Source organism: Urtica dioica, chromosome 5, assembly GCF_054948205.1.
Source record: "Urtica dioica subsp. dioica isolate 48M chromosome 5, U.dioica_male_clone48M_v1_H2, whole genome shotgun sequence".
Taxonomy (NCBI): domain Eukaryota; kingdom Viridiplantae; phylum Streptophyta; class Magnoliopsida; order Rosales; family Urticaceae; genus Urtica; species Urtica dioica.
The window spans coordinates 41109676-41131574 of record NC_142760.1 but is presented as its reverse complement, the minus strand read 5'-3'; the positions used below and the strand labels follow the sequence as shown (position 1 = coordinate 41131574).

General features: G+C 31.8%; 3 protein-coding genes across 5 annotated transcripts; all 3 read left to right on the top strand.

Annotated features, from left to right (window-relative positions):
- The first annotated feature begins 1789 nt into the window (after nucleotides 1-1789).
- On the top strand, nucleotides 1790-6544 carry LOC149398568 (Galactosyltransferase family protein). 2 transcript variants are annotated; one of them, XM_089614960.1, is made up of 11 exons: nucleotides 1790-2274; nucleotides 3105-3195; nucleotides 3317-3381; nucleotides 3445-3656; nucleotides 4224-4287; nucleotides 4407-4479; nucleotides 4563-4683; nucleotides 4954-5041; nucleotides 5281-5406; nucleotides 5489-5598; nucleotides 6073-6544. In XM_089614960.1, exons 1-11 carry the CDS (start codon nucleotides 2159-2161, stop codon nucleotides 6219-6221), a joined length of 1215 nt encoding a protein of 404 aa, XP_089471086.1. In that variant the 5' UTR covers nucleotides 1790-2158; the 3' UTR covers nucleotides 6222-6544. The 2 variants fall into 2 exon arrangements, with proteins under 2 accessions (XP_089471086.1, XP_089471088.1); XM_089614962.1 differs by having other exon boundaries at nucleotides 1791-2274; nucleotides 3320-3381.
- Nucleotides 6545-10289: 3745 nt separating this feature from the next.
- Nucleotides 10290-12018, top strand: LOC149398567 (CASP-like protein 2D1). Its single transcript, XM_089614690.1, has 3 exons — nucleotides 10290-10636; nucleotides 10742-10853; nucleotides 11578-12018. The coding sequence occupies exons 1-3, from the start codon at nucleotides 10443-10445 to the stop codon at nucleotides 11833-11835; spliced, it is 564 nt and encodes a 187-aa protein (XP_089470816.1). The 5' UTR covers nucleotides 10290-10442; the 3' UTR covers nucleotides 11836-12018.
- A 1905-nt stretch (nucleotides 12019-13923) lies between these two features.
- On the top strand, nucleotides 13924-15664 carry LOC149398566 (autophagy-related protein 8C-like). 2 transcript variants are annotated; one of them, XM_089615091.1, is made up of 6 exons: nucleotides 13924-14059; nucleotides 14209-14267; nucleotides 14663-14718; nucleotides 14992-15044; nucleotides 15138-15256; nucleotides 15342-15664. In XM_089615091.1, the coding sequence occupies exons 2-6, from the start codon at nucleotides 14231-14233 to the stop codon at nucleotides 15434-15436; spliced, it is 360 nt and encodes a 119-aa protein (XP_089471217.1). In that variant the 5' UTR covers nucleotides 13924-14059; nucleotides 14209-14230; the 3' UTR covers nucleotides 15437-15664. The 2 variants fall into 2 exon arrangements, with proteins under 2 accessions (XP_089471217.1, XP_089471218.1); XM_089615092.1 differs by having other exon boundaries at nucleotides 14054-14267.
- Nucleotides 15665-21899: the final 6235 nt, after the last annotated feature.

Genomic DNA, 21899 nt, shown 5'->3' with positions numbered 1-21899 from the left:
ATGTTCTTCTACACATGTTCACCACGTGCTCTCACCTGCCTTTTTTGGTGGTGTGATAATGCAACAAACAATCATTTTTTTAAGTAAAAAAAAAAAAAAAACTAATTTCAATAATGTTTTCTTTCTTTTCAATGTTTCATAAAACATTTAGGAAAATAAAATTCCGCACTTTTTAATGGGCAATGTATATGAATTATGAATGGATATGATACTACTTCTGAACCATGCATTATCTAATTTAATATAGTCGATATTAAATTCTGGAGAAATTGAGAGCTTTCGATCGTAGCTGTGCGATTAAATATATTGACAATTTTTTTTTTCCCTTTCTAGGGCATCATTGACAATAAAAGCATATATTTATGAAGCATAAATACGACGACGAAATATTTGGATTGTCCTAACTTTTACATGTTATATCAAGATTCAAGAGTGTATACTTTTCAATTATAATTAAGGACTATTGTTTTCATCAGGAAAACATATATGTTTTATGTTCTAATAATGTGGAGAGAGACGTATACACGAAAATCATTTTAAAAAAACCAAAATAAAGACTAATTTTGTCGCATGTGTAAATTAATATTTTTTAGCATTAAAATATTATTTTTTAGAACAAATATATAAAAGAACCGCATTAAACTAATAAACTAACTAGTAAAATAGCGAACAGTTTCGATAATTTATTTTAACACCGGTATACAAGTAAGTTACAATTTTTTATCAGACAAATATATATTGATCCGATTAAAAAATTTATCGACTATTTTGTAAATTTCATTGGCACTTGCACATTTTTTGTATTTTTTATTGGAAGAAATAAAAATATTTAGAAAATTTGTCACGGTACTTCAACACCATAGAACTATCCGAGAAAAACCGTAACATATAATAAATTCTCTTTTTTAACTTTTCCATTTTATAGAAATCTATTCTTTATGATAAACCTATGTTTTGCGGCAAAGCATTAAGGTTGAGGATGGTAGACTAGACTTGTATTGTATAGCTAGTTAAGGTATTTTCAAGAAAAAGACAAACTTAAACAATCTTTTTATTTTTTAAATATGTAATAAACAATCTCAAATAATGTCTATTTCATTCAAACACTAAAAAAAACAAAAAAGAAAAAGAAAAGAGACAAGCAATTCATAGCCCGCTTAATTTATAGCCCTCAATTTCTCTCCACAAATTCCGTATTGAAGGAAAAGTTGAATAAAAAAATACAGCAATGACGTCAAAGCACAAATATAAAATTTCAATTGCTCTAACTCTAAACGACAATTAGATACCACTAATAATAATAACAGTAGACTTAAAATAAATTATCTTTTTACAATTAATTATTTAACTTTTATTATGTTTAGTAAAGTAGCCTCTACACCTAAGCCACGTTAATGGCAACATACATAATACAGCGACTTAGTAATTGAGTCATTTATATATTGTTATAAAATAAGAAGTAAAAACTTAAATATTTTTTCTCTGAAGTAACAATTAATGTACGGTGATATTTTATTTTGTTATTTCGTGTACGTTAGTTGATACGGATTTCTTTATAACACTATCACCGAAGAATCTAATCCGCCGACAATTACTGTAGTAACTACACCAAGCTAGAAGTGTCAGCAAGTTAAAAAAATCAGTAATAATAAATCTCTTTAAATTTGTGCAGAAAAAAAAAAGAAGACAGATTTTTTTACAGAATGAGAAGTCAGGGGCAAAAAAAAAAATAATCCATATAAGTTAAAAGCTTCTAGACATTTGGGAGGTTTGTGCAAGTGTCGGTTTGTTTTTATTTATTTATTCAGTTTGATATAATTCATCATATATTAGTATTATTTGACACATCAAATGTTACGAGTACTGTTCTTCTTGTTGGGTGGTTCTTTTCTCATTTAGCTTGCACCACCAAAAAAAAAAAAAAAAAAAAAAAATTAAGAGCCACCATACATTTGAGAGCTTGATTTTGGATCTGGGTTTTCTCTTATCTTTCTAGTTTTGTGAGTGAATTGACTTGGTTGACTTGGGATTGGAAATGGGTTTTGCTCTGATATAAATTCTCTTTGATTGGGTTGGAGCTTAAAGAAAAGCACTTTTTTTTTCCTTTCTTCAATTATTGTTCCTTTTTTTGTTTGGGCAAAGAGTTTGTGGGTAAAAGATGTCTTGGAAGAGCAGAGGATTCGAGTCAAATTCAAAGAGTGTTTTGGTGTCTCGGAAATGGACTCTTCTTCTTTGTATTGGCTGTTTCAGTGCTGGCATTCTCTTCTCTGACAGGTAAAGAAAAACCCTTTTGTCTAAGTGTTTTCAAAGTTTCAATCTTTTTTCTTTTTTGTGATTCTAATTGTTGCGGAGAAGAGAGATACCTCAATTTGCAGAAACTGTTGGAATTAAATGATATGGGGATCTATGCTGTTTAAATTCTAATTTTTCATTTTTTTTAGAGTTGTTGGATTGACTGTTTATCTGCTAAACAGTGAAGAGCTATGTTGAATTTAATTGGGATTAATTGTTTGTTTTGTAAGAGTAATTTGATTCCATTTGGTTTGAAGCATGAAAATCTAGTGTTAGAGAGATGGTGATGATGATGACTTAATTATTTATTTTTTCATTTTTTTTTGGGTACTATGTTTTGTGTAAACCTTAAATCAGCTGAAAGGGATTAACAAAAGTTGATCTAAATCAAATAAAGCTCCTCTAAAAAGAGTAAAGAATCTATTTTTAATAGTATTTCCTTATTGATTATGCACTTTTATGAATATGAATGAATTAGGTCAACCCTTTCCATCATTTGGTTTGGAGTCTCCTGTAATTTACACTAGGTTAGCCTTTTTTTTTTTTTCCATTTCTAGTCTCTCGTTATGATCACGGGTTTTCGGGGATCGACGTTTGTAAAGATGACAACTTTTTGTGAAATCTCTATAAAGTTGGAGATTGAAGAACACAAAAATTTTCGAACTATTCAATCATTAGAGTTTCAATAGGAGTTTAAGGCAATGAAATAATTAGCTAATTTTTTACCAATATCAATGGTATTCGAAGGTTTTTTTATAATTGCATACCCGTTGAAACTGAGTCTTACCTGAGCTTCTTTTTGGTGTATTTAGAATGTCGATGGTACCCGAAGAAACCATATCGAGCACAAAAAGAATGGACGATGAAGTTCAAGAGCTAGTTTCGGGTTGCGATACAAAAACCGTAAGCCATCTTTATAATCTCATTCATGTCTCGTATTTATTTATTATTTTTTTTTTATCAATTCTGGGTTCTTATAAACCGACCCCGATTTTAATTATTATTATTTTTTTTTTCACTCAAGAAGGGCGTAGAACATGAACCGAAAGACGTCTATGGAGAAATGTCACGGACCCATGACGCCATACAGTGAGTTGATAATTTCTAATAAATATATAATGATGAGTCGTTGACACGCTTGGCGAAACGCAGGACTTTGGACAAGACGATATCGAACTTGGAGATGGAATTATCGGCGGCGAGGGCGGCCCAGGAATCGATCCTCAGCGGCTCACCCGTGGACAATACGGTGAGGCTTTCGGAGTCGATCGGGAAGAGGAAATACGTGATGGTCGTCGGAGTCAACACGGCTTTTAGCAGCCGGAAGAGGAGAGACTCTATCCGTGCCACTTGGATGCCCCAAGGTCAGCTTTTTCATATATGTTTTTAGCACAAATAGTTTTGTGTTGTGTTTTGGAGCCGAATTTATCGCCAACACTACCTGTTTAGTGGAAGGGTATTTTGGAAATTTAAGGCTTGTTTTGTGTTCGCGCTAGTTTTCTTAAATGCTCTATGGGCGCCAATTTTCTCGGTAGAGTAAGAGAGAGAGTTGTACAAGAACTCCTGGTTTATTATTATAGTGAAATTTGCAGTGCCAAAGTGGACGTAGCTTAGTTTTTGTGTGTTATTTGTTCGTCGTTTATTGGATTGATGTGTCGGATTTGGGGCTCAAATCCCAACACCCTGGACTATTACGCTAATTGGATTTTGGTCCTGGGAATAAATTATTGAAATGGTTCTCGATGGTAATTTAGAAAGTATGTTTTAAGTTTCTTAGGTGAAGATTTAATTTAAAAGCTAATATATATAGTTTGGGGATCGTATTGCTCATTAGACTAGTTTTCATAAACAAAATGATTGGCGTTGAAAATCCTTTTTTTATAAACGCCTTTTTGTTTGTAACGGAAAATCGTGGTTCGTTTGTGATTCAGGCGAAAAAAGAAAGAAGCTCGAGGAAGAGAAGGGGATAATAATGCGTTTCGTGATTGGTCACAGGTTAATTTTTTTTTATACCGACTTCTCTTATGCCATATCATAGGATTCATACTGAGCTGGTATTTTTTTTATATTTTTTATTATTAATATTAAAATTATTGTTATATTTTGGGGTGTAGTGCCACATCGGGCGGTATCCTCGATAAAGCTATTGAAGCGGAGGACCGAAGGCATGGTGATTTTATGAGGCTGGTATAGATTCTTCTTCTTTACTTTTCTTTTTATTGTGTATAGATTCGAAATAAAAATAAAAAAATGTGATAAATCGAAAACAGGACCACGTTGAGGGCTATCTCGAGCTGTCGGCCAAGACAAAGACATACTTCGCCACCGCCGTTGCTTTGTGGGACGCCGACTTTTACGTTAAAGTCGACGACGATGTACATGTCAACATAGGTAACACGAAGGATTAAAATAATGATTCGATCTTTTTTACATAAATTTTAGAGAAACTTAAAATGCCAATTCGATAATTTTGTTGGGCATTTGTTATTTTCCGAATAATAAAAAATTCGATAGAATTTTCGGATGTTTGTCGAATTTTCACTGAAATTTCGGCGGTTTTATTTTTAACCCTGTGTAAAACAAAACAAAACAATTGATTGTGACCATAGGACCCGTTTATCCACTCCAACGGGGTAATTATTATTATTATTTTCTTTACAGCAACACTTGGAGCAACGCTGGCGAGCCATCGGGACAAATCTAGAGTGTATATCGGGTGCATGAAATCCGGGCCAGTCCTTGCACAGAAGTAAGTTATTTAGTTAGGGGTTTTAATTAGAAAAATAGAGGTTTTGAATTATAAAATTGGCGTTTTAAATTATGCGATTAGTATTTTATTATTATTATTATGTGTTTTCATCATTACGAATCGAGGGTTTTTATTAGTAATATTATGGTCTAATTATGCTATTCCGGAATTGTGTCTAGACCTAATTAGTAATTTTTGGGTTATTATTAATATTTAATTTATTTCCTTTGGTTGATCAGAGGAGTGAGATACTACGAGCCGGAGCACTGGAAATTCGGGGAAGATGGGAATCGGTATTTTCGTCACGCCACGGGACAGCTGTACGCTATCTCGAAAGACTTGGCCACTTACATTTCAATAAACCAGTAAGTCCTTTTTCTCTTTGTCCATTGACCGAGAGTTGACCTATTTTTGACTCTTAACTTGTTTGTGCTATGATGAGTTTAGGCATGTTTTGCACAAATACGTGAACGAGGACGTTTCATTGGGGTCGTGGTTTATCGGGTTGGACGTCGAACATATCGACGATCGCCGTTTGTGCTGTGGAACGCCGCCCGGTAAATTAATCACATCTCTCTTTACACCTTTATTTCTCTTCTCCAATGACATATTTTTGTGTTCAAAGATTTTGGTTAAAAACAAAATTATTTTTTACACAATTCATGAGTATTCCATTTACCCTTTTTTTTCATTCAACCGAAGAAAACTTAATAGACATTCATATAACTTGGAATAAGTTGTCTATTTTCTCCTTGAATTATGGTGGTTGTGTCACTTTGTCCATTGATTTATTTTTAACTTAAAATGTTAAAAGTTCTAAACTAATCCAAATTTTACTATTAAGACTTTAATTCAACGTGAAAGGATAAGTTGACATAGCTAGCATAATTCAAAGGGGCAAATAGAAAATTCATCTTATACCTTTTTTTAGCCACAATGTTACATATCACTATGATTAGAATCCATATAGTGTGTGTTCCATTATGATTTGGACCATAATAATAAATATGATTTTTGATGAATGAGAACAGACTGTGAATGGAAAGCCCAAGCTGGGAATGTGTGTGTGGCCTCATTTGATTGGAGTTGCAGTGGAATTTGCAAATCCGTCGAAAGAATGAAAGAAGTTCACCGCCGATGCGGCGAAGGTCACAACGCCTTGTGGACCGCCGAGTTTTGACATGGCTCAAATATTTTTTATGAGAAAAAAAAATTACTTCTTCCAAGCTCTGGGAGAAGGGTTGTAGATTCCTTTTGGGTTTTTTTTTTTTTGGTTATTATTATTATTCTTTTTCTATTTTCGAATATGTATACGTCCATAGTACAGAGAGAAATGTATTGTTTTTTTGTAACATATTATTAGATAGAACAATAATGGTAATAATGGGGATGGTATTGGAGTGAGAGACCTTTTTTTGGGGGATTTCTCTCTTCCATTTTAGACGAGAAGTGAGACCCTAAATGAGCAAATATTTATCCTCAAAGAAACGAGAATTATGAGTATATAGTCCTTTCTATTGTTAAGAAGAAGCGTTCACTCTTCTTTTCATTAGTGTAATTTATTTTATTCAGAAATTTGATTATTTAATCAAAGAAATTTCATTAATTTCATTTAAGTTATTAGTGATAAAAAAAAACGAATAAATTTGAGTTCTATAAAACACTTAACATCATTAAATCAATATTAAATTATTCGAGGCCGGTAAATAATCCAAAATCTTCTCCTCGAAAATTTAGGGAAAAAAAGGAATTATACCATAAGCATGACATTCTCAATAATTTTGGATCAAAATCCAATAAGTCTATTTGTATTCAAATCAAAGTATGATTACTTATTTTGTGTATTTTTTTTTTCAACTATTTTTTTATCTATCTCTCTCTAGTGCATGGCTGATTTTTTGTTTTTAAGTCGTTGAATCCTCACGTGGTTCATTCCGTTCTCATATAACCATTTGAAGAGTTTTGTTTGTTTTTTCATTTGAAAAATCTGGTAACTAGTTTGAAGATTTATTGACATTTTGTCACTTTATTGACATGGATGTCTATAAATTCAAAGATTCTGAGAATTCGTTTGAAGCTTCTGGGTCTATTGAAAATTTATTGACAACCATAAAATTTATTGACAAAAATGTCAATAAATTTTCAAAATAATTCCTAAAATCTTTAAAGATTTATTGATATCCATGTCAATAAATCTTCAAACGAATTCTCAGGATTGTCAAATAAAAAAACCAAAAAATCTTCCAACAATTCTATGAGAATGAAAGTGAATCCCGTGAGGATTCAGTACCTCAAAAACAAAAACAAAAATCAGCCACATGAGAGAGAGAGAGAGAATAAAAGAGTAAAAAACATAACTACATAAAATTGTTAGTCATACTTTTAGATTAAAATAGACTTATTAAATTTCGGTAAAAAATTATTGGGAATATCATACTTGTGGTATAAAATAAACCCTCCACTAAGAAACATCCCTTCCAACATCATCCAGGCTCCTTCATGTACCCACACTATTTCCTCTACGTCAAACAGCGACGGGCTTCAAAACTAGATGAATAAGGCTAAGTTTAGCACCCCAAACGTATTTGAGGAGACTAACTCATCAGAGGACAAACCTCACTTAGAAGACAAACCTCACTATCGAAGTCAAACCAGAGCAAAATGACGGCCACCTATGAGGGCGGCATAGAATATGTACGTTTTTGTAATGAGTTGAGATATGTTTGAAATGGAATGATTTGCGACGCGTTTCAATGAAAAATGTTATGATTTTTGTACAATGCAATCAAATTCTTTATAATAGGTGTGATAATTATTTGCAATATTATGCATGAAGTTGGATGAGCTTTTTGATGTGTTATGATGAGTTACAATCATTTTCATGGAAACATACACAAGTATTTTAAATATGACAAAACTTAATGTGAAAAGATTATGCACATAAAACTCTCAATAAATCTGATTTGGGTGGCATTACTTCTTTCATGTGATTGCGGAGTGAGATGTGAATTTAATATTCAGAAATGGAAAAATGTCTCTATTTATTGAAGTTTAAATATTTTTTTTGTAATAGGTATTTAAATGTTCAATGTAATCAATTGTATGCTCTAAGCGTGAAAACAAGAATAAAAAAAAAAGAAGATAAAAATGCAAAAACTAGGCAATGCACATAAAGTTAATTTAGATTATAACCTAACTTTTGAGAACATTGGTCACGACAACTAATAGGTGCAACAAGCTGCGACTGGCTACGACCAATTTTACAATGGTTAGAATAATTCAAAGAGAAAAATTACGAGTATAGTTTTCTAGTTTTTCAAATTATTGCACATGCAAAGTAAATAATAAATTTATATACGAATCCAATTTTCACCGTATACTAAATTTAGTAATCACAATTTTAGTAATTTAAATTAATATTTGAATCAAGTCTAAAAAAATGCATAACTCATGATCTAGATCTCTAATTTTAATAAAATTTGTACCAACGCAAAACTTTCTAGTTATGCGATGTTTATTTTGACCTTTTTTTTTTAAAGAATATTTTGACTCACAGGTGGTATATTTTAAATTAACAATAATGGTTAGTAAAAATTCAACTTCTTAATTATAAAATTGAAAAATTAATTAAGTTGACATTTCTTAAATTATAAAAATTCAAAGAAAATCCTCGAATGGACTTATAAGTTATAAGTTTTAACCACTTATCCCAAAATCAAATTTCTCATTCTATTATGCGGTAGGTGCCACCAAATAATTAAAAGTAGGAATTCCTTTTGGCTTTTATTTCTTTGTATTTTTTGTGGTAGGGTTTTCTTTTTCTTTCTTTCCATTTTAATAGGTTTCCAAGGATGCAAGCAAAATGATGAGGTTTCACTTTCACTCTGCTAAACGCAACATGACATGCTAGTTATGTCATTCATTTTGGCCGATAACATTTAATCTCAAGCATGTCATATTAATACACCTGTTCAGGCTAATTAATCAATGCCCTCACCCTATATTTTCTCTAAGGATTTTTATTATTTGGACTCACAATATCTCACCCTATATTTTCTCTAAGGATTTTTATTATTTGGACTCACATTATATTTATTGTGAGTCCAAATAATAAAAATCCTTAGAGAAAATATAGGGTGAGGGTATATAGATATGTGTTACCTAGCACAGTTTAATTGATAATTCTACATGACCTCTAAAATGAAAATTGTGGGATTAATTTCCATGGGTAGTAAAATTATCCTTAAAAAAAATAATATAGATCTTATGATGGTTAGACTGACAAATGATGATAATATTATATCATAACAATAATAATAATAATAATTTTAATCAGCAATACCTAACATAATTTAGTTGGTAATTTCACACTACTTCCAATGTAGAAGTTGTGAGTTCAATCTTCCCAATCTTCTCAAAAAAAAAAAAAAAAAAAAACTTTTAATCAAGTTTAGAGAAGGGTTATTGTTCATTGAGAGATTAACACACTTAATTATTATAAGCTGTAACACTATCTTGATAATAATAATAATAATACTCTTAATCAAATATATACTCGATTGTGATGGAATAGCAAAATAGGACATAAAAAAAAATTGTTTCTTAACTTTGCACTCTCAATTAGATATTGACACGTCATGCTTTTAATAACAGTATAGCATTGTATTTTAAAACTAAATATTTCCAAGAAGAGCAACTACAAATGTAGAGTAAGTGCACACAATAAATCTTCTTTCCTCCTATCAATGATGTGTTAATATAATTTCTAAGTTGATTCCTTGGTTCCTTTATGCAATTTAGATTTCACACACTTTCAAAAACTCATTAGGACTTTTATTTCTTTTAACTTTCACTGGTACTTGGTAGGTAGGTGTGAAAGAGTTATTGCAACTTTACCAGTGTAGCACAACCTAAAATATATCTTAAATTTCAATTTAAACTCTCAAAGGCTCAAAATAGATAAGACATTTTTTTCTTTACCACACAACACAACCCCTCATATTTTCCTTGGCTTTTTGTTTATATAAATTAAAATACATCCTTATCATGTTACTGTGTGAATCCCATAACATCACAAGCACAACACATAAGATAATGTCATGATTGCTCTAATGAAGAAAAGCAAAAACCCACTTACACAACTAACTAAAGTAGTCCTTCTTTCCAAATTTTTTCTTCCATACACGACAAAATATAGCATAAGCTGAGAACATATTCTTATATAAGTGCCACATATATTATAATTAGGTTCCAAGCAAGTAAAAACCAAAAAAAAAAAAAAAAAAAAAATTGCCGAGACACTTGTCCCTCACTTTCTTAGTATAGCAGGTGAGAGAGAGATATATAGAGAGAGAGAGAGGGTATAGATTTTGTTGCTCAGAAGAAAAGAAGAAGAAGAAGAATGAGAGAAACCCAAGAAGTCATGAACCCTAATAGTAATATTCCAAGCTTAACTAAACCACTGAAGCTCATAGATTGTTCAATTAGGATGTTTGTGATTCCTTTGAGCATAGCAACAATATGGCTCACAGTCACAAATCAACAAGATAACATCATGTATGGCAAGATAAGCTTCACCAATATCTTGGGTCTCAAGTAAGAATTATATATTATTATTATTAATTTCTTCTTCTTATTCTTCTCATTTTCTGTACATCATATATTGTTCTTATTATGGGTAATATATTGTGTGTCACACAGGTACATGGTTTATGTTAGCTTTATTTCTGCGTTGTATGCTCTTTTTGCTGCTTTGTCTTCTTGGATTAGTTGCTTAGCAGATAAAGCTTGGGTTTTCTTTCTCTCCGACCAGGTTTGTTTCAAATTCAATCTTATATTGTACTTTTAGCGCAAATAGTCCCTAAATTACTATTCGAGTGTGGTTTTAGTCCGTAATTTATTTTCTTTAAGACCGAAATGGTCTTCAAACTATTGAATATTATGTAGAATTTTAGACATTTTGTAAGCAAAATAATTTTTTTTAATTTATGACGTTAATATTTTAATCAAAGTCTGAGTTACCGGGTAATCGGTGGGTTGCCGCACGGTATCCTAGTAGCGAAATACCTGTAAAATCGAAGTTTACCGCACCGGTACCGATAGAAAATCTCGTAATGCAAAAAAACCGCCCAGACCCAATTAAAAACTCTTAAACATCGGGGTTTTACTGTAATAAAATTGGAGTTTACCACAATTCTAAATAAAAATATTAATAAATATATTTAAATAAAAAATAAAAGTTATAAAAACTTATTTTATATTATTTATTATGGAAAATCTGATTTTTTTATTTTCCGAAAAATTCACGGTAAATACTTGCGATAAGGGGTATCCATAAAATATTAGTCCCGGCACGACAACGATAAATGGTACCTCAAACCTTGATTTTAATAAATTAATTTCGAACTTAATTAGCTTGTTAATTTCATAAAAAAAAACAGTCGGTTTTGGAGAGACAATTTTAGTGATTTTGAATTTTAGCCCTAAATCACTATTTGAGTTTCATTTTAGTCCCTAAACAACTATTTTGTGTGCAGATTGTGGCATATATATTGGTCACATCCGGGGCTTCAGTGATGGAAATAATGTTCTTGGCTTACAAGGGAGACAAAGCAGTCTCATGGAGTGAGGCTTGTAGTTCCTATGGAAAGTTTTGCAGCAGAATCAAACTGGCTTTTCTTTTCCATGCCTTGGCTCTTTTCTGCTTCATTGCATTGGCTCTCATTTCAGCTTTCAGAGCTTTTACTGTGTTTGAACCCCCTTCTGTTCCCACCAATAAGGAGCTTGATGATTAATTAATATATATATATATATATATATATATATATATGTATGTATGTATGTATTAATGCTGTTGTGTTCTTGTTGGTTTTTTTTGTATTTATTTTGACTTGTGACAGTTGTGATATCCTTAAATATGTGCATCATGTTTTGCATTGTTGTATATTTTAAAAAAAGAGAGAAAAAAAGGGGAGAGAGAGATAATAATACTTTTTTTTGTTCTTAAATCACACACTCTTTTGATATGGTCTAATTTATTTGTTGGATTATTTATTTTATTTTATTTTTTCAGTTTGCTCCGAGCTTCAAGTGCAGTGTAGGTGAAGAGCATTTATTTATAGAAGTTGATCTGTCCAGTACTATCAAAATAATTGATTTAAACAAATAAGAAAATTTAGAATTCTTTAGATCACATTACAATAACACACCAATAAAATAGTTGTATGGGTATATGGTGTAACTTTGTGTTGTTGCATCTTGCATCAAGAGTCTTTATACACGTACGTTTACCAAAATTAATATATGAAAAATACTAAAAACAATTATGTAAAATATTATTTGATTAATGAGGTCATGTCATAATAAAATGACTATATAAAGTTTGAAGTGACCTAATCTGTGAGATTTTTTTTTTTTTTGGTATAATTGGTACATTTACTTAATCAACTATTCTAAATATTTAAATACAGATTACAAAAAAAAAATGACATTTAAAGATACTTTACATTTGATAGGGGTTAAAATTTGAACCGTCGTTTTGCTCTATTTTTTTTTTCCTTAGATTTACAACAAATAAATTACATTAAAATTCAACACAAATATAAATAAAGAAAGGTGAACATAACTTCAACAAAAAAATTATTTTTAAATGATTAAATATTTCACATGACAAACTAGTTTAGGATTGATTTAGGGCATTATTACGTACTCAAACTTTTAGGAGTTTTCTTGCCAACATATGGATAATTAAATGTGGGCAAACATAGAACTAATACAAACTGAAATTGTGTCCCGTTTCGCCCTAAAAGAAATATCAGAATTATGTTTCGGTACATTAAACAAACCATATGAACAGTACCAAAATGTAATTTTGTCTTGATTCAATTTTTTTAACATTTTTTTTTTTAAGAAATGAGTAATTTTTAGTTTTCCAATTTTTTTTTTTTTATATGAATGGTATCAAAATGAAAATTCCGGTCACTTTTGAAACGGAACATTCTATTCTGTTATCGATGATTGACAAAGTTCCCAAAAGCTTGATTATACATTGTTTGCTTCTTCTTTAAATTTGGTAGTTTTATTTACTTATTTGTTATTGGAAAAAAGGTAAAAGCCATTAATACAATCCTTTGGTCGGTCCTTACTAAGCCCATCTTTCCTACCCCACTTAGTTTCTTGTGGATATGAATAGACCCTCACCAACCACACCCAAAAAACACATTGCCTTTAATATTACCAACTTGGCTCTAATCAAGAGTGCTTAATATTATTGCTTAAAAAATAGTGTTTATTATTTCTTCTTGCATGAGCCGAAAAATAATATAAATTGCTTAAAGCTAATTACCATGACAAGGTTTTTAAAAAAAAAAAAAGCTAAATTCACCCCTATAATGGTATGTCACTTGAGATCATTCACAATTAAAAACCTTCCTTGTAGTACTAGTAAATACAAAATAAAAAAAGGCATAATTCTATTTCTTGAAAGACAAAAAAAAGGATACTAATACTATACTAATAAAAAAAAACTTGTGAAATAAAAATAAAACACAAGCCATAAAATTTATAATTTTCACTTTTTTATTAGTGTTTAAAGTTTTGTTAAGAAAATCGGCAAAAATCATTTGAAAATAAAAAAAAATGAAGTATTTATGAAATGTTTTAAAATACGAGGTATTCATGGAATTTACCTCTTCAAATGAGGTGTTTATGAAATCTCCCCGATTCGCAGGCCCGTAATGATCGCCCAATCCCATAACTATAGGCCCACAACTTTGGTCCAATAAATGCATTTTAGAACCCAGTCCACTTAGAAGGGCAAAATCGTCGTTTCATCTGATAAACATTATTAACACACGCCAATATTCACACAGCTCTTTAATTACTATAAATACAATTCAAAACGACTCGATAATTTCCCATTTGCTTCTAGTTCTTCATTTTCTCTATAAATTTCGGGAAACCCTAATCTCAAGAATCTTCGCGGAATCCGAGTCTTCCTCAATTCTCTGAATTCGTTTGGTGAGCGAACCTGAATTGTTAATTTACTCTTTTCATTTTCTCAATTCGCACTCTTCTATTCCCTTTTTCTTTATCGGAAAGTAAAGGCAAAACCCCGATTTCGATTTTGTTCTTTCTATTTTTTGTGTTCTTGATTTCCGGCGAATTAGTGGTCGAAGGTTCAACTCGACGATGGCCAAGAGTTCATTCAAGCTTGAACATCCTCTAGGTTTCTCTCTCTCTCTCTGACTTTCATATGTAAAGATTGAATTAATTGCTTTCGTATTAGTTTGGTATTCCAATCATGAACGATCTTGAAATGTTCTCGAAATCTGTTTTGGTGATCACTTTATGTTTGCGGATTGTATAGAGACCTAGATTCTTTTTCTCTCTTTTTCAGTAGACATTTTTTTTTTGGTTATGTTTCTAAAAATAAAAGACTGTTTCTTTACAAAATTGATGAATCAGTTTCTTAGGAATGTTTTTTGATCGTGTGATTGGATTAATTATAGTTGGTCAATGATTTTACAAATCAGACGGAGTTTGATTATAAGATCAATTCATTGACTTTTTCAGATTGAAACTAAAATAAATATTTGATTTTATTTTAATTTGATTTGGCAGAGAGGAGGCAAGCAGAAGCTGCTCGTATCAGAGAGAAGTATCCCGACAGAATTCCGGTATGAATTTCATTTTCAAGGATTAGAGAAAAAGTCTTTTTTTTCTTTTTTCTTTAAAACAGAATTGTATCAAAGAAATAGTTGAGAATAAATGATAAAGAATGTAAGCTATCACAGAGGAAGTAAAGTCACTGATTCTTGCTTGAAATGCTTTCAGAGTTCAGAGAACAGAGAACGGTCTAGGATTTTGATATAGTAATTGAATAGCCATTCCTCGCAGCTTATTGATTCATTGGGTAATGATATTTTTTTTTTCGATGTTTTGTTGTGTAGGTTATCGTGGAAAAAGCCGAGAGGAGCGAAATTCCTGAGATTGACAAGAAGAAGTCGGTTCACTCTGTTCATTACTCAAGACGTTCCACAATTTCTAATCAATGCATTTTTTTTCTTTTTACCCAATAAACGTGCGATGAACACAGATATCTTGTTCCCGCGGATCTGACTGTTGGCCAGTTTGTTTACGTGGTCCGAAAGAGGATAAAGCTCGGTGCTGAGAAGGCCATTTTCATATTTGTCAAGAACATTTTGCCACCAACTGGTGAGTGTTCGACAATGTATTTCCTCGTATCTTTAAAGTATAGATTTTGTTCATTTTGTATTCATTTATATATTGATTATTTCAGCTGCGATGATGTCTGCGATCTATGAGGAGAACAAAGACGAAGATGGGTTTCTGTACATGACTTACAGCGGCGAGAACACATTTGGATCGATCTGACGAGTCGTGTCTTTGTGTTGAAATGAATGTAAATAAGACTCTCTCTCAGCGATACGCTGTATTGAAGATGTAAATATTCTCTGCTCTTTTTTTTTTCTTTTTTTTTAGCTTCTCCGTTAAGGTGTACTCAGCTTTACTGAATGAGCTCTTCCTATGATCTACTTGACTGTTAATTTGAAGTACTGCCTAGATCTTCTATGCTGGAAATATAATACTTTCTTTCTTTTAGTCCCTTTTTATGAATGGCTAAATAAAAGTTCTGATGTTAAAAAAGTCCCTTTTAGTCTCAGTAACATATTTCACCTAAGTCCTGCAGAATTATCCTTCCTTGTGGATATGATATTAATGGGAACTGTAATTAATAAATAAATAGAACTCTTAAGCACATTTTTATTAAATTTGACTTGACCATGTAATTTGCATGTTTTTGGAAAGTGCTAGTTTTTAAATTCACGGTTTCACGTGTATTTTGTATTTCGACAAGAAGAGTTTTTTCACTGTTAATATTAGATGCTATTGTACAGGTAACTAACAGATAGGAATAGGATTGTTATCTATTATGAATTTGTTCATATGTGCATTACGTGATACATTAGTTTGTTATACGATTTGTGCATTTTTTTTTGTTGCAATGGTTTTTGGGTTTGTATTGTGTCAGACGCTGTTTAGACTTGATTTTCAAGGGCACACTAAATAGAAAGAAGAACGATGGTTAGTGAAATCAATTTTGAGCACTTCTAAACTACTAGCTAAAATCTGAGTTATTGTATAGGCGGTGACCAGACAGAAACTTCCTTGTAAAACCAAAAAAAAAAAAAATAATAACAAGGTCTTTTTTTTTTTCTTTTTTTTTTAACACAGGTAAATATATAATAAAATCTAAGAAATCCTCAAATAGTAATGAAGAGAGAGAGAGAGAGAGAGAGAGAGAGAGAGAGAGAGAGAGGTGTGTTTGGTATTCCTCTCAAAAACAATTTTTTAGTTTTTGAGTTGAAAAAATTGAAAACAAAAATTGAAAACATGTTTGGTTTAAGTTTTTGGAAAAAAATTTCAAAAAATTTTGAAGTTGTTTTGTAAAAGAGTAAAGAAAACTGAAAACAAATAAAAGGTGTTTTTGGAAGAAAAAAAAATTCTTCTCTTCTCTCCTCTTTCTCCCCAATCTTCTCTTTTCATTTTTTCAAAAACAAAAATAAAAATTATACCAAACACTTTTTTCAGTTTTTATAATTTCTCAAAAACAAAATGAAAATTGTACCAAACAGCTTTTTGAAAACAACTGCAAAATAATTTTTCAATACAACTACAAAAATTAAAAAATAGAAAACAAAATTTTTTTTAGTTAACTACCAAACACAAGGACTAGTGGCTTAACTTTTTAGTTGGGGGACTTCGACAATGACAATCAAGACATTGCAATTCACCTCAATGACATAAATTAAAGAAGGTGTTATAATTTTGACGCTTGTAATGGCTTGCCTATCAAAATTTGAAAAATAGCATTCGTGCCTTTGTAATCCTGCATTAATGTACTTGTACTCCTTCTGTCAAAATCTACATGATGGTTTTAAACAAGTGAGGGTAAAATGGTATCCTTCCTCTTTTTGCTTTATTTTTTTTATAATTGTTTAAAAACATAAATTTCAAAAAATTATATGTTAAAATTCAACAGTAATTAATCTTTGCAATTAACTTCTGGTCACTTTTACCCTAAAAATAACGTGGATTTTCAGCGAATTATCTCTGTTGATGTTCATCCTTGTGGATTTTCTGGATAATTAGAGAAGGAAAAAAAATGGAAGCTCAAAGCCGTAACAATCGCGAACCGATGAATCATCGGCGAGGGTACTCGCTCGACGAGCCTTACGCCCATGGCCCACCGCCACCTCATCCGATCGGCAGGCAAGCTTTTAAATGAATAATAAATGAAAAAAATGTCATTAAACCATGGCCAACCGACTAGCTGAAGAAGAGGAAGATTTTGCTAATGGGTTTTAATTTTATTTTTTTTCTTTAGTTGTTTAATAATTTTTTATTTTATTTTTATAAGGGTATTTAAGAAAAATCACAAAATTAATGGGTCTCATGATCAAACATTGGATGACCGTCAATAAAAGTTAACATAAGGAGTATAATTTCACTAATGCAAGATTTTAAGGTCGCAGATGCTATTTTTCGAATTTTATGAGGCAAACCGCGTCAAAGTTGGGGAGGAAATAATGTAATTAATCCATTAAAGAAAGTATAAAAATACAAATGAAGATTTTATTTTTTATTTTATTATTATTTTTTTGCACGTGAATATTGCAATTGACTAAGTTCATGACAATCAAGACATTGCAATTTACATCAAGTAAACGGAAATAAACAAGTTACTTTGCAAATCTTCTATGAGTGAATACTTTACATGGTCGCTAATATCTAATTGTGTTTTCTTTTTATTGCAATTCTAGGTTTGATAGAGATTAAATCGAATTTGGAAAAAACAATCTCTGTTCTTGAATGAATCAGAGAAAATGTTTTATTCGACTTCAAAGGAATTGTACAGAAGATTGGCTTTATATAGCCTGTTTACAAAGAAAATAAACGACACCTATTGAAAAAAGAATAAATCGACAATGCATCTGATATGACTCAGGAACTAAGCTGACTAACTAAAACAAAACTAAACCAAACCACATAGACTAAAAACCTGAGTTCTAATACTTTTCGTAATTTATCAAATAAATTTGATGCATATATCTTCTATGAGTGAAAATATTTTACATGGTCGCTAATTTATAATCGTGATTTCTTTTTCGTTTGACTATGCTTTTGGTCACAACTACTCAATGTACCTGTGATTTGATAGTGTTTTATTCTTTTTTGTCAGTGTATTGATAATTGATCTCTTGCAAAACAAAATAAATAATATCGAACTTTATTAACTTAGCTGAAAGGCCACTGAACCATCTACCTAACTCTGCTTAAAATTTGAGAGGAGAATGATTCAAGAATCCGTTCATATCAGAAGGAAATCTTTGGCTGGAAAATTCTGATTTAGCGAGCACAATCAAGCCGTTGATCATCAAGAACACGAAGATGTGGTCTTTAACTCTTCACCGGCACTGGGAGTGAAAATAGAGTAAGAACTAATACAAATTTATAAGGTTATGAGTTATTCTTCTCATTTTTAATTAGTTTAAAGTTGAAAATCAATGATCCACAATATTGTGATATCAGAGCCCGACAAAGTTTAAATAGATATTGGATACACTTTTTGAGATTCAATTTACGATGATGAGTCATTTGTTAAAAAAAAGTTATCATACTGAGGGAGCAAGTATCCCGCAATGAAAAGAGAATGAGAGCTAATAATAATTGGGTTAATTCTAAAACTACGATCATTTAGAATGTTTTCATTAATTGTTTTTCTATTCCAAAACTATGACCATGAGATTAGAGAGAGAAATTTTTAGTATCAAATACCCTTCATCATTAATCATCTCCCGCTTGGGTTCTTCAAAGATTGGGCTCATTTTAGTTCTTCATATTTATTTGTTCTTCATGTTGATTTTGTTCTTCATTTTTTTTTTTTATTGTTTTCAGGATTTAGGGTTTAATATAAGTTAAAAAGCTCATTTAGAAATTCTTTGTTAAGTTTTTTCAAATCAGGAAGTTTTTCGTCTTTTGAGATTTGTTGACGTGTTTATCAATGATTTCCTAGATGCCAACAAATCATCAAAGAATCTGGAAAATTCTTTGAAGATTTATTGATATGTTTATCAATAAATTCTTTGGATGTCAATAAATCTTCAAAGAATCTAGGAATTTTTTTGAATATTTATGGACATATATATATATATGTATATATATATATATGTATTGATATGTTTATATATATATATATATATATATATATATATATATATTTATGGATGTCAATAAATCTTCAAAGAATCTATATATATTCATAGATGTCAATAAATTCTTGAAAATTTATTGATATGTTTGTTAAATTTATGAATGTCAATAACTTTGCATTTTTTAAAGGGTAATAGCAAAATAGCCAACTTAAACGTTGAGATTTGCTAAATAGCCAAGGTTTAGTAAATATTAGGTAAATAGCCAATTTTGTATATTTACAAACGTAAATATTAAGTAAATAACCACTGCCTATTAAGTCACGTCATCATTTATGACTATTTACTTAATATTTATCAAACAATGGCTATTTAGCAATATCAAACGTTTAAGTTGGCTATTTTTCTAATTTTTTGTTTTTTTTTTTTTTGATTTAGCAGTAAAAAGTATGTTAAAATGCAAAATTTAACAAATAAATATCCAGGTTTAAGGAAAAAAAAAGGTTTTCATATAATGAGGAAATAGGTAATGAAATGAGAAAAGTGAGGGAAAATAAAAATAAGGTTATAAACGTAATTGTACAAAATGGGTTATCAGAGTTGTTTTGGAATAAAATACAATTAATGAATTTTGGTCCAAAAGTTTTTAAATGGTCACACTTTTGGGATACTTTATGAGGGTAAAAGGGCATCTTGTTGCCGATTAGTTTAAAGATAACATAGTGTAAGAGAAGTGAAACCGTTCGAAGATCAAGAAATGGTTCAACCGATGATCAAGAACGTCTCAAAGATCTGAAGCGACTTTATAGAACTGTGTATCCCATATATATTTTCCTAAAGGTCACAAATTTATTCGGTACTATTATTTAAACAGGATTCTCCAACGTTCTTTTCAGTTCAATTGTATCTATCGATGATTGTACACCTACAATATTATAAATTGCCAACAAGTACATTTTTGCTCTTTAATCAAGAAGCATCGGAGATACCACTGACCAGCCTAGGCCCGCCTAAGGTTGGCTCCTAGCTCCACGCAGGATTGAACGGTGCCCTTCATTCAGCATGTTGGATCTTATGTGGCATGGATAAGTTTGGCAAAAACAAATTGTACCAGTTGTTCAAGTCAAAACTGCAATAAGTTGTTCAAACAAGTTCAAGACCCGAGTAAATTCAGTCATTTTTCTCTCACGCGAACTGAACTAAAAATATTTTGTTTTTAGTTTCGAAATCATGGAGATACGATCGGATTTGTTATTGACTCGAATAAAACTCGCCTAGGGATTCATTAGGTCAATTCACTCCAACCTTAACTTAGAACCAGTCTCTCTACTAGGAGATCTCCATCGACAACTGGTTCAAGGAACTTGTTACTGATGTGTTTTATTTGTACAGAGTTTTGTGAGTACGTGTTTTGCGTTGATATGCTGAGAAGATTTTCGGGAGAGGATCGTGTGATCTTCGGGAGGAATAGTCGCGTGAAAAAGGGAGGGAATCTCTGATATGAGGGGAGCTCAGATTACCAGCCATATGAGAAGTCAAAGAAGCTAGGCGTTTGAGAGGTAGTCTACAAGCTTAAGTCATGTACCTTTGATTATTGAAATAGTGGATCGTTTTTCACCACCGGACGTATTAATACCCCTGATTAGGTGCTTTATCACCGAGCAGGATTACCAATTATGTGTGTCCTTTATTGATTTCTATTTGATTGATTGTTTGATTGTCGATTTAATTAATCCTGCTAAAATCAATCAATTGTTCAACAAGTAGTTCAACCAACATAGTTGAACAACCTTCTCAGTACACGTTTAGTCATTTCACATTGACAACGATTTCTCAAGCCGTCACCACTCACGTTGGCCAACCTCCTTAAGTGGCAAATGAATTTAATCTCTTTGAACATACTTTCCAACCCTGTAAACATAAAGACTTGATGGCTAGCAAGATTGGTCTTACTAGGAAAAAAGACTAGCAAACGTCGGCAATCCCCTCTCTTCTGGCGACTTCTATCTGCTGTCAACTCCGACGGAGATCCAAATGTTGGTGACCCTGTATTCCCTACCGACTCCATTGGCTAAATATATTGGGGTCGAGAAGTCCCTTGCCATCAAAGGTCTCCGACGGACCCTATCGGCAAAATGAGGCCAGGACGACAAGACCACATCTCTAGTGGGCCTTTCTGCGAGGAGACGAGGTGTGCACAACAAGAAGGCGTCTTTTACAGACCCCTTGACAAGGTGACGAGGCTTGATGGACAAGACGGAATTCCCGACAGACTCATCGGGGAGGCAACGAGGCTTGCTGGACAAGAAGACGTCCCTGACGTACCACCTTGGAAAGGCCTCGAAGCTCGAGTGCCAATAAGGATTCTCCAACGGAGCTCGGCGAGACGACAAACTCCCATGGCAAGGCGATGTCCCTGATAGACCCCTCAGTCATACAACTATGACCACAATAAAGAGTACATGATGAAGATATCTCTATAGACCCCCTTAGTGGGACGAAGATGTTCAAACGACATGGCAGTGTATCCGAAAAACTTCTAGGCGAAACCGTGAAGCCCACGCGGCATACAGACGAAGCCCATGCGGCATGACAGCATCCCTGACGGACCCCTCATCAAGAAC

Excerpts from the sequence above, each read along its gene's own strand:
- LOC149398568 (XM_089614960.1), top strand. The coding sequence starts at position 2,159 with ATGTCTTGGAAGAGCAGAGGATTCGAGTCAAATTCAAAGAGTGTTTTG. Across the intron at positions 2,275-3,104 it reads GGCATTCTCTTCTCTGACAG|AATGTCGATGGTACCCGAAG; the intron begins GTAAAGAAAAAC and ends TGGTGTATTTAG. Across the intron at positions 4,480-4,562 it reads ATGGTGATTTTATGAGGCTG|GACCACGTTGAGGGCTATCT; the intron begins GTATAGATTCTT and ends AATCGAAAACAG.
- LOC149398567 (XM_089614690.1), top strand. The coding sequence starts at position 10,443 with ATGAGAGAAACCCAAGAAGTCATGAACCCTAATAGTAATATTCCAAGC. Across the intron at positions 10,637-10,741 it reads ACCAATATCTTGGGTCTCAA|GTACATGGTTTATGTTAGCT; the intron begins GTAAGAATTATA and ends TGTGTCACACAG. Across the intron at positions 10,854-11,577 it reads TTTTCTTTCTCTCCGACCAG|ATTGTGGCATATATATTGGT; the intron begins GTTTGTTTCAAA and ends TTTTGTGTGCAG.
- LOC149398566 (XM_089615091.1), top strand. The coding sequence starts at position 14,231 with ATGGCCAAGAGTTCATTCAAGCTTGAACATCCTCTAG. Across the intron at positions 14,719-14,991 it reads AGTATCCCGACAGAATTCCG|GTTATCGTGGAAAAAGCCGA; the intron begins GTATGAATTTCA and ends TTTGTTGTGTAG. Across the intron at positions 15,045-15,137 it reads CCTGAGATTGACAAGAAGAA|ATATCTTGTTCCCGCGGATC; the intron begins GTCGGTTCACTC and ends CGATGAACACAG.